Source organism: Heptranchias perlo, chromosome 12 (assembly GCF_035084215.1).
Source record: "Heptranchias perlo isolate sHepPer1 chromosome 12, sHepPer1.hap1, whole genome shotgun sequence".
In the NCBI taxonomy this organism is placed as follows: Eukaryota; Metazoa; Chordata; class Chondrichthyes; order Hexanchiformes; family Hexanchidae; genus Heptranchias; species Heptranchias perlo.
The window spans coordinates 34,748,773-34,760,978 of NC_090336.1; the positions used below are offsets into that span (position 1 = coordinate 34,748,773).

At 40.1% G+C, this 12,206-nt stretch overlaps 2 protein-coding genes across 9 annotated transcripts in view; one reads left to right on the forward strand and one right to left on the reverse strand.

The window, feature by feature from the left end:
- rpl27a (ribosomal protein L27a) overlaps window positions 1-12,206 on the forward strand; it is a 290,041-nt gene that overhangs the window by 49,217 nt on the left and 228,618 nt on the right. The gene's annotated exons all lie outside the window — the stretch shown is intronic.
- Window positions 1-12,206, reverse strand: part of trim66 (tripartite motif containing 66) — a 243,877-nt gene that overhangs the window by 13,187 nt on the left and 218,484 nt on the right. For all 8 annotated transcript variants that reach the window (XM_067993932.1, XM_067993933.1, XM_067993928.1 and 5 more), the window contains 5 exons: window positions 5,730-5,909; window positions 4,749-4,857; window positions 3,768-3,843; window positions 1,600-1,768; window positions 545-864 (listed from right to left, as the gene is read on the reverse strand). In XM_067993932.1, coding sequence (XP_067850033.1) covers window positions 545-864; window positions 1,600-1,768; window positions 3,768-3,843; window positions 4,749-4,857; window positions 5,730-5,909 — 854 coding nt within the window. The remainder of the gene's footprint in view (window positions 1-544; window positions 865-1,599; window positions 1,769-3,767; window positions 3,844-4,748; window positions 4,858-5,729; window positions 5,910-12,206) is intronic.

Genomic DNA, 12,206 nt, shown 5'->3' on the forward strand with positions numbered 1-12,206 from the left:
CCCTCTCTAAGGCCTTCACATCCTTCCTAAAGTGCAGTGCTCAGAATTGGACACAATACTCCACTTGTGGCCGAACTAGTGTTTTATAAAGGTTCAACATAACTTCCTTGCTTTTGTACTCTATGCTTCTATTTATAAAGTCCAGGATCACATATGCTTTTTTTAACCGTTTTCTCAACCTGTCCTGCCACCTTCAAAGATTTGTGCACATATACCTCCAGATGTCTCTGTTCCTACATCCCCTTTAGAATTGTACCATTTAGTTTATATTGCCTCTCCTCATTCTTCCTACCAAATTGCATCACGTCACAGTTCTCTGCGTTAAATTTCATCTGCCATGTGTCAGCCAATTCCACCAGCCTGTCTGTCCTTTTGAAGTCTATTACTATCCTCCTCACTGTTTACTACACTTCCAAGTTTTGCGTCATCTGCAAATTTTGAAATTGTGCCCTGTACACCCAAGTCCAAGTCATTAATATATATAATAAAAGGCATCATTCACTAGCAGACTAAAAGGATCACAATAACTAAAAGCAACATTTACATTGGGAAGCTGAGCAGAGAAGGCACGTGGCAGCCAAGGTGGAACACCTTCGGACATCGATCACAACACAACAGCTCCCCTCCATTCAAACAGACTGCGCAATAATCCTCGTTTTCATCAGCAGCACCTGCTACCATTGGGGTTGTCTGAAGAGATGGTCCGTTAATGGATTTTTCAGAAGGTTTGTCATCCGAAGGAGACGGGGATGCTACAACATCAGGAGACAGGCCAGAAATGACTGCAGTGTCATCCAGCTCACTTTGTTGAGGGGGGGGAGGGTTCGAATTTGGTGGAGTGAGTGTGTTGTCCAGAGTAATGTTCTTTAAAAAAAAAGTAATAAAATTAATGTACAGCATACATCAAGGAAATAGAGCTTCTATAACATTCCACAATTACAATTTTAATGCAAAATAAATGAGACTATGCAAACAATGGTGGTCATATTTATTAATAAAACAATTTAACGATTCAGATCAAGCCTTGCCTCATTAAGTAATAACTCAGTTCGCCTTCGGAGAGATTGAAGTAGTACACACAAGAGGTCGCAAATGTCTGGTTCCGATCACAATGTGGTACCACTGTTATACCCCTGGGTTATGTTATTGTGCAAGTAGATATAGGGAAGTATGAGTTAACCCCCATAAAGGTAAGATGATCAGACCACTTATGGGAGCAACTACAATCACTGAATTCAAGAAGGTATCTATGGCAGGCCCGAATTTATAACAGCGACTTCCCCCCTCCCTTGCACAGGAATTGTAGCATCCCCCAAACCTAAAGTTCCACAGGCTAATTATTACATTGAGAGTGACAACTGGAAATACTAAAGTGACTTAATCTGTAAAGAAAGGAAATACTAAAACTTAGAAGACATGGTAGTTGATATGGATTCATTTTTCTCACCACAGATCCAAAATTGATGTTCTTTTTTATGGGGGGGGGAATATCTGTAGAAACACGGTTAATGTTTGACAAATTTATTAAAATTTGAGAGTTTATGACATTGCAAGGTATGGTCAATTTTTTTTTCTTTAACAAAATATCTTTCTGCTCACCTTTGTTGCAGTATGTGAGGTCTGATTATCCAACATCACAAGAAAGCTGTCTTTGTCTTCATCAAAATCTGGCTGCACTTTGAAGACAGGGTGCTGACCAGTGGATGGTCCACGGATCTGTAACCGCTCTAAACGCACATAAGGGACCTTCACCCCATCAATCTGACCCCTGCAATCAGCAGATTAAATCAGACAAGTAATAACTGCAGTGTAGGAATACAGTTACAGAAACATGGGAGCTAATTTTAAGTTTCAGCGCACAAAGTGCCATCCGTCCGCCCAGTGTAAATGCCCACGAGGCTTGAACCATTTTGAGGCCCTGGCCTCATTTGCATACAGCCAGCGAGCTGCATGTGTTAAATTGACGCATGTGCTAATCGGAGGACGGGTTATCAAACAGCTTCGATGCGGAGGCAGTCGACAGTTGGAGCTTGGGGGATGGAGGGAAAGAGGCGGGGGGGTGGGGGGAGGGGGTACGCATACAGACTGGCAGCAGGCCTGAGTATTTTTGTGGGGCACCCCTACTTCTCCTGGCCCCACAAAAAAAAAGATTAAAATGTATTTGAAGGACAACTGGTTGGAGCATTCAATACCGGTACAAATGGCAGCGCACGCTCTGTCCATTTGTACCTGAAAATGGCAATTGGAATCCTATGTATGGCTTAGGATCATGATTTGCATATGACTAGTGGCTTCCTGCCTGAAATAGGCAGGCGCTCCTGCAGCTACTCACAGGACCCTATCCAGATGGCCGTAGCAGGAGTGCTAGCATAAATGGGGTAGTAAGTGTCATTTTCAGGCTGATAACACCCCATTTACGCTGGGAGTTAAAATCATCCCATAGAGCCCATGACTCCAGTTAGTGGTTTACAATATTTATACCACTCAGGAAGCAAACTACATAGTAAAGCAATAAAGGTGGCATATAAATACTGTGAGGCATTGATTGGGGATGGTTTGGGGGGGGGGGGGGCGGTAATCATGCATTTATAACTATCTGAAATTATAGGATTTTCTTTGGGAGTTAACTGGAAATGTAATGGGATTGTTGGGAATTTTTTTTGTGTTTGAAAATAGAACTGGTATTCATGTTACACTACAGATATATCAGGAGCTCACTGTTTAGGAAATCACAGGTACAAACCCCTGTTACATTTCTGTTATTGCAACCCCTGTTATTCCTATTTCAATTACCTCATTCTTTTGCTTCAACATATATTCTTCCAATTTTGCAAACTTGATTGTATACTCATAGTATGGTCACATTAATCATTAATCATTTCTCCATCTCCTTTTCACTCATTTTTCCCCTCCCCTGTTTACTTGCAATCACTTTAGGATTCAAACATTCCCATAATATTATTATTATTATTGCACTCACTAGCACACACAAAAAACTGAGACAGATAACCTTCTGTATTAGTGGCTAGTCTACCTGCTTCTGCATGGTTAAGATGCAGTCCATTATTCCTACATCATCCTGGTTTATCTCCGAAACAGACCCAATTATCTATTAAGTCCAACATCTTATGAGTAGCACCAGCTATCCCTTATCTACCCCCAAAAATCTATTCATGAACTCTGGAAAAACGCAAGCTACATCCTTTTTCTATTAGAGAAGATTCCTAAATGTACTATTGAGCACCAGCAATTCTCGCCTTCTCATGTTTTTCAGTGTGTGAGTTAATGAGTGAAAAATAGAGGGTATAAGAGAAAAAGGAGATAGGAAAAAAGGAGAGAAAAAGAGAAAAACTCTCTCCCCCTCATCCATCTGACTCTCTCTTCCCTCCCTCACTTGACCGTCTCATTCTCACTCACTTATCAGAATCTCTCCCTCTCATCTGACTGTGTCTCTCGCCTTCCATTTCTCAAACACTGCTGCTTTCTTGACTGACTGGGCGTGTCTATCATGTATCTCCGTGCTTTTCAACTCACATTCTCATTCATTCCTGTTTATCTCTGTCTCTCCCATTTGACTGCATCTTTCTGATTATATGTCTCTTTCTCATGCTGTCATCTGACTAATTTTTCCTCTTTATCTCTCTCTCTCCCCTCCTCCTGCTTATCTGGCAGTATGTGTATTCCTTTTCAACTCACTTGACTCTTGCGTAATTGTGCTATATATAAGCTGCAACTTATTTACATTTTCATCATCTATTACTTTTTACCTGGTGTTTGCCTTGTCATGTGGTAATCCATCCGGTGAATCCATTGTCAAACCATGAGATCCATTGACCCCAGAATCTAATCAACAGCAAAAATCAGTTATAACCAGCACACCAAACAGTAAATTACTATCATAATATTGTTTACAAAAACATTGAAGCATTTAGTTGTTTTAGTGTTTATCTCAAAGTGCTACTTATCTTATTACCTAACTGTAAACACAAGTAACACTAATGCAATTTTTCAAGGTAGGTTTTATAAATTTCCCCTCCCCATCTCTATGTTTCTGCTGTTTTCTAATTATGTTGCAAAATTATTCTCCCTCCCCTTGAGGAAGACAGTGTCTCATTCATAATGTTTTGGGGTGCAAGTGGGGGATTCTCCGATGACTCAGGTCATGGATGCTCTACCTAGTGTGGCAGGGAGCCACACAGATCAGGAGATTTTCAAATTTGATCTGCGCCAGGACCTCGTTAGGGTCACTAACATTGATCCCAGTTAGGGAGGAGTGAAGGAGAGTGAAGAGGATCGTCATCTAGAGTCGTGATTCTGATCACTGTGGAATGATTCTTGCTGGAAAGCACATGAGTGTGAACATCAAATAATAACATAATCAGACCTGGCTGTGCTGCCCTAAGAGATGAATAGCCTGCCAACACTCACTGCCAATGTTCATAAATGAAGGAGCAAGGTAACAGGGTTAATGTACCCCAACATGAGTGAATACCTTCAGCAAGGGAGCAGAAAAGAAACTGCACACTTGAATTGACTATTTTAGTAACTATAGCAATTCTGGTATCTATTTGTTCCTTCACCCCAGGAAATGGATCACACTCATTTTGCACTGTACACCTCATTCTTTAGTGTCACGTGGTAATCTGTGATACTATCTCCTCTGTACATTACCTGATGTGTTCCATTCTTCTGGAATAGGGGTGGAGGGGTAATGCTAACTGACAGCGAGGGCAGGGAAGACAACTTACATTCAACATTAATAGAAAGGTTCATTGGTTCTTTGAAGCTGTTCTCTTTGAGAGGGACTGATTCAATTTCCATGGATCCCTTTGGTAATCTGGTATTACTGTCTTTAGACTAAAAAAGAGATAATAAAAGTGGAAAGAGGTTAGTTCTTCAGATATTTATTACAATAAACTGTTACAGAAATCACCCAAGCTTACTGCACTAACTCCTACAGCAATTCTCACTGTCTGAAACACCTCTCTAAACAGGCAGAAATGTTCTAAAGATGTCATTGAGACAAAAATGAAGCATGTGGGGCTGTGATTTATCTTGGTTATAGCTTCTTTAATTCTGTCTTGGGACAAAAGGAGTTTAAAATCAGCTTCATTCACAGAAATCATGTCCCAGCTTAACCTAATACAATGTTGTGACAATGCTTTGCTGAGCAGTTTGTCCGATGGAGGGACAAAGCCATCCAAATCAAATTGTTGGTAGTTATCAGTTTGCCTTTGATCAGTCCTCCTGGTCTCCTCTGCTGACTCATGGCCTGACCCGATCCCGGAGCCGATCCCTAACCCCGATCTGACCCCGACCCAACCCGAATCCACTTAGCAGAGGGCTGCTGCGACGCTCCCACAAGCCCAACTCTTCAGGCTCCAATGCCACGTCGGCTCCATTATAATGAGGCCAGAGGCTCAAAATCTAGGGAGCCTCCAGCCTCACCATTCAGGCGCAGGGAATGTACACCATACCCCCCCCCCCACCATCCCAGCACGGGGTTTTCCTTGTGTCATTTCTGGGTCTGTTGTAGACTGCTATGATTAGTCAGCAACTCCATTATCATCGTATCATGTGACAACCAGGGTGGTAGAAGGTGAACTGGATGGACCTTGGTCCTTTCTCGTTTAGCAATTCCGCTGTTCCTATGCATACATAGATTTATACAATAGAAAAATGCAACTGAGTGTAATTGTCATGTTTCAGGTAACAAAAGTGAATCTAACCTTATGCTCTATGCTCTTTGGTTCCCAGTTTACAGTTATGTTCTCTGCCGGAACCTCCGGAGTGTCACCGCCGAATCTGGGCATGGTCAATCGGGATTGCAATTCAGTCAACGAAGGTGCAAGGTGGGGAGAATCCTCATCCACTGGCAGTGTGGATTTAGTGTGGCCTGAAATGGAACGCTACAACAGATACACCATGACAAAAGCAACTTAATACTGGATGGGGATCAAATTAAAAGAAGTTTTTAATGTTGATATCAATTTCACTGTAATACCCAATTGAAGCAAATAGTGTGCAAATGAAAACTGGTTCTAATGGTTATAGTAAGCAATGGATAAGCATATAATGATTCAATACATCTATCAGACCAAATATTGAGGGGAAAAAAATCATGATCAGGCTTTTCTAGGATGTCAACCGTTTAGTTTCCAGGAACACAATGTGGTGCTATTAAATACAATAAGATGAGATGAAGTAGGAGATGAACTTCCCTGCTAGCACTTGCGTGGGTGTGAAAGCTACAGTCTTGGTTCACACACCAGTCACCATCTTCAGGAGAGGGGTAAAAATTGGAATGAGGTGGACAAGGAGGAGGAAAGAGGGGAGGAGAAAGGTAGGAAGAAAAATTTTATTGTACTTAATAGCACCACATTATGTGTCTTGGAAACTAAAAGGTTGCCATCCGAGAATTCAAGTTAACAAGATGATGAGTGTTGACATATAATTTGGCTGCAGAGGGCATTACAGCAAAGGCCAATCCTAACCTTACCCAATGTCCAATATGGACATTTCCCAGCAGGAGTCAAAGGATAGCATTTAGGAGTGAGAATCCTGGTTAATTTTATCCTATTGCTAGGCTCAAAGGTTGTCACTGTTGATCTGGCTGATATCAGTTAATTCAGCTTCAGTGAAGATCTTTCTATTCTATAATGCTCATTAGACGAGGCAATGTATTTATCCACAGACAACGTTTTGGGTATTTCTCACGGATTTTTCACAACTTAGTGAAACCACGATCAAATAGTTAAATTAACACTGCATCACAGAAATCAGAGCGAGTGGCTGTTCCAGACACCTAAGTAAGTGCTAACAGGAAATTCCTTCCCTCCCCTATTTTATTGCATTTAAAAGGCACCTTATGTGTTCTTGGAAATTTTGGGATTGCTATTCCAAAATTCAAGTTTATGGGTAAAGGGGCCAGGCCAGAAAATTGAAGTTAGTGGGTGGATAATTTCCAGCAGAAAAATAAACCACCACTTACACATTTATGTAATGTGATTTAAAAGGAGTACAATGACAATCTGAAGAGATCACTTAGACACCAAGATTGTCTCTATCTCAAGTTAAATACTGTCCTTGTATCAGCAATTCCAGTTAATTCAGTGCATCCTGTCTACATCAACACTACAGAAACTAGGGAGATTGCTATCTAGGATAGATGGCTTTGACATTTGACAGCTCTTGTCTGTATGCTGCTTTTTCAGTGAATTACGCTGCAAGAAGTTTCTAAAGGATTCGGAAAAGAGTTACTAAAAATTCTATTAAAACCAGTGGACTGGATGGTGCGGCAGCTTAAACACTGACCATTCATCTCTGGATGCAAGTTTGAAATCAAACCAGAATGATGAAATGTCTTTAGCATCAAATGTAAAATGTGCCATGACAGTTTCACATCAGGTCCTAGTGGATGCGGGCCCACTGTCCCTAATTCAGGGCTAAAATTGGCAAATTCAGGGAGGCCACAGTATGGCTAGTGCGGGAAATGAACTGCTGGTTATTCATTTAATACAGAAGGGAGGTCAGTTTAACAAATCTTTTCCAAATGCAGAACTGTACTTGTAAAAAAAAATGTTAAATCACTAAACTGAACAGGACAGTACAACATAAATAGATCACATTTAATAGGTTATTTATTATGAATCTGTAAGGCTCTTTCAAAGCTTATTCATTTAGTGAGTACACTAGTACACAAGCACAATATCTGTCAGTTTTCAAAGGCATTATCTATATGTAGTTGTTGAAGTAGATAAATGAAATACTATGAAATTATTGTTTCTCCATCTTACATCATCCACACACAGAGGCAGTAGTCCATTTGTATCTGTCCTCTAGCTTTCCCAACTAACAGCTGAATCACTGTCTATAAAATGTCATGGTAGCTTCCATTGAGAATGTTAGTCCATTTTGGAAAAAGAAGCCCCATCCAGATAGAGTCAGGGGAGAGATGGCTAACAGTGGTACCTGCCCCAAAGCTACTAATACTCAAAGGGTCACCAAGACGTCTCAAAGAGTTATTTACAATTACATTTTTATTTTTATTTTAAAAAGTAGAGTAACAGTCTGTCTCTGGTTTCTCAAGGGTTGCTCCACTCAATAATGAAAAACATTTGGAAATGACAGTTCTAGTAACATATAGTCATAGGTAACCTCATCTCCCCCAATATAATATTTCAACATATATTTTCTGATTAGGCAGAAGTCAACTCCTCCCCTTCAGATAATGCAGAAAAAATATCCCTAACTCCCAGCTTCTAATTAGCAGTGACTCAACCTGGGGCTGGGCTTTCAAGCAGCTCACAACAGGGTTTTAATTGAACTAAGCACAAAGGCAAATATTAACCTTTAACCTACCAGATCATTATAAAACACAAATAGATTCTATGTTAACTCCTGTCTGTGACACAAAAAAGATCTTATTTTCCAATCGTAAAGAGGTTTTTTAAAAAAGCTAATGAGAAAGTTACAATAAAAGCAGAGAATGCCGGAACTACACAGTCAGCACCTGAAAGAGAGAAAGATAACTTTTAATGGTTCTGATGAAGAGTTACACTCCAAGATGCTAACCTACCTTTCTCTTCCAGATGCTGACTGAACTATTGTACATTTCACAATTTTACATTTCTTTGTTAGGAGATAGCCATTGTAATTTCCTTTAAAGTAGTTCCCGGTCTTGGCCAAGCAAAGGCGCTCAGCAGAGGCCAGACAGTTCCCCATACAGAACAAAGGAAAACAGATCAAGAGCAGGCCCCTCTGGTGCTTCTCCACGCAGCAATACGCAATTTGTCATTTTAAAAGTAGATTATGACAAGATGCATTGGATGATCCAGGGGGATGTGTTTTGTGTGTTGTACTCCAATGATAAAATTGAATAGAACATCACACAAGAGAATTGTACCCTTTTATTTTGTAATTAGATACAATATAGGGAACTGTTAATATATCAATTAGAAAACAGACACCTGAGCTCAATGACATGGCCTAATTGGAGGATTCAAATCAAAGCATAATAGCTTATCTGCTGCTGAAATCCTTATCCATGCTTTTGCTACCTTCAGCCTTGGCTATTCCAATGCTTTTCTACCCAGATTCCCACCTTGTACCCTCCATAAACTTGAGCTCATCCAAAGCTCTGCTGCCCGTATTCTAACCCACACCAAGTCCACATCACCTATCATCTCTGTGCTCGCTAACCTGCATTGGCTTCCAGTCAACCAAATCCTCAATTTTTAAATTCCCATCCTCGTGTTCAAATCCCTCCATGGTTTCACCCCTCCCTATATCTGTAACCTCCTCCAGCCCTACAATCCTCCAAAAACTCTCCTTTCCTCCAACTCTGGACTCTTGTGCATCCCCTACTCCCTTCACCCCACCATCAGCAGCTGTGCCTTCAGCCATCTAGGCCTTAAGGAATTCCCTCCCTAAACCTCTCCATCTCTTGACCTCTCTCTTTCTCTCTCTTCCTTTAAGACCCTCATTAAATCTTAACTCTTTGCCCAAGATTTCCTAATTGTCTTGGATTCAATTTTTGTCTGATTACACTCCTGTGAAGCACCTTGGGATGTTTTCCTACTTTAAAGGCCCTATATAAATGCAAGTTGTTGTTGGAGTGAGACAGGGAATTGAAGTGGCAAGCAACAGGGAGCTCAGGCTAGCACTCGAGGACAGAATTGAGGTGTATAACAAAGTGCTCACCCAATCTGTGTTTACATCGAGATACACTGAGTCTACAGTACAGAAACAGGCCATTTGGCCCAAATGGTCTATGCTCCACACGAGCCTCCTCTCAGGCCTCTTCATCTAACCCTAACAGCATACCCTTCCATTCCTTTCTTCCTCATGTGCTTATCTAGCTTCCCCTTAAATGCATCTATGCTATTTGCCTCAACTATTCCTTGTGGTAGCACGTTACACATTCTTACCACCCTTTGGGTAAAGATGTTTCTCCTGAATTCCCTATTGGATTTATTAGTGACTATCTTATATTTATGACCCCTAGCTTTGGACTCTCCCACAAGTGGAAACATTTTCTCTACGCCCACCCTATCAAACCCTTTCATAATCTTAAAGACCTCTATCAGGTAACCCCTCTGCCTTCTCTTTTCTACAGAAAAGAGCCCCAGCCTATTTAGCCTTTTCTGATAAGGATATCCTCTCAGTTCTGGTATCATCCTTGTAAATCTTTTTTGCACCTTCTCCAATGCCTCTATAATATGGAGACCAGAAATGTGCACAGTACTCGCAGTATGGTCTAACCAAGGTTCTGTACAAGTTTAACATAACTTCTCTGCTTTTCAGTTCTATCCCTCTAGAAATGAACCCCAGAACTTAGTTTGCTTTTTTTACGGCCTTATTAACCTACATCACTACATTTAGTGATTTGTATATCTGTACCCAGAGATCCCTTTGCTCCTCTATCCCATTTAGACTCTTATTATCCATGCAGTATGTGGCTTCCTTATTCTTCGTACCAAAATCCACCACCTCACACTTATCTATATTGAAATTCATTTGCCAATTACAATAGTGAATACTGAGACTAAGTAACTATTCAATATTTTTGTCATTTTGTTGTCATACCTATGAGTTTATCTGGTTCATCCCTTAGTGACCCTATCCCTATTCTGATTTTTATTTTGTTATTTATGTGTCTGTAGAATACTTTACTATTTCTTTTTATATTGCTTGATAATTTAATTTTGTAGTTCCTCTTTGCTTTCCTAATACTTTTTTTGACTTTTTCCCTAACCTCTTTGTATTTTCTTCGGTCTATGTACTTCGTGTATGCCTTTTTCTTTAGTTTCAATTTTATCCTTATCTCTTTATTCATCCATGGTGTTATTATTGGCTAATTTATTCTTGTTTTTTTTTTAAGAAGAATATATTTCTCCTGAACTCTATTGATCACTGTTTTAAATATTTCCCACTGGTGTTCTCTCTCTTTGTCTGTCAAAATTTTCTTTCTGTTTACCTTCCCTAGTTCCATTCTCATCCCCTCAAAATGTGTTTTTTTCCAATCTATTACTTTGGTCTTTGCCTTACTTATGTCCTTCTCAATCATTATTTTAAACTTTATTATGTCATGATTGCTATTACCTAGATGTTCCTCTACACTTACTTCTCTTATCTGCTCTGGCTCATTTCCCATTACTAGATCCAGCAGTGATTCCTCTCTAGCTGGGCTTCTTACGTACTGCGTAAAAAGGAACCCTGAAAACAATGTAAAAACTCCATTCCCTTTTCCCTAATTTTGGTCTCATTAATGTACAGAACAGCATACTGTTGTATTTTAAATATTGTGCATCTGTAATATCATCCAGTTTTGATGAAGGGTCCACACCTGAAATATTAACTTCTCTGTTCTCTCCACAGATGCTAACTGACCTATTGAATGTTTCCAGAAGGCTGTGTTTCAGATTTCTAGCATCTGCAGTTGTTTGCTTTCGGTTCAAAGAAGCTATTAAAATGTGATTTACTCTGCCTTGGAGTCATCAAGTCTTTACACAAAACCATCCAAGAATGGCACCTCCTTTGTCTATTTGCTGCAACCGTTAAAAATACATCTGGTTCAATGGGAAATTGTGCAATTGATGTTTGTGTCATCATTGATGTGGTGTTCAGATGTTGCTGAGCTACCACTTTGGTGAAGAGTGTATCCAATGGTCTCTTAATGAAAATATTTTTTTCCCCAAGGGACATAAAAATGCACTTTCCAACAACTTATCTGATTCCTCTTTTCGGTCTGTGGATCGAGTAAAACATGTGCAGTTCAGCTTTAAGTATTGCTGCTATACGAACATAAACAGACTATTCCCAGTAGACATTTACATTGCATGCTGACTATTTTTGATGCAGAGGAAACACAACTGCAGATGCTACTGAAAGCAAGAGACTGGGGTTGACACAGGGAAAACACATAGCCACAGCACTCAGAGCAACCTCAATCCTCCCTGATGATCAAATATTTTATGTACTGCACAGAGACATTTCTGCAATTGCTTGTCATAGCTCTCAAGCTCTCCATTTCATGTAAAAAATGTTCTTTTCCGCTGTAGTTTTGTGGTTCACTGAAATGCTGTTAGAAGTATCTATTCCTGAGGGCAATGCAGCTGAACAGCAGGTGCACCTACCGATTGAATTTATGTATAAGATCCAAGACTTATACTAATAAAGCCTATTACACACGTAAATGTCCTTAT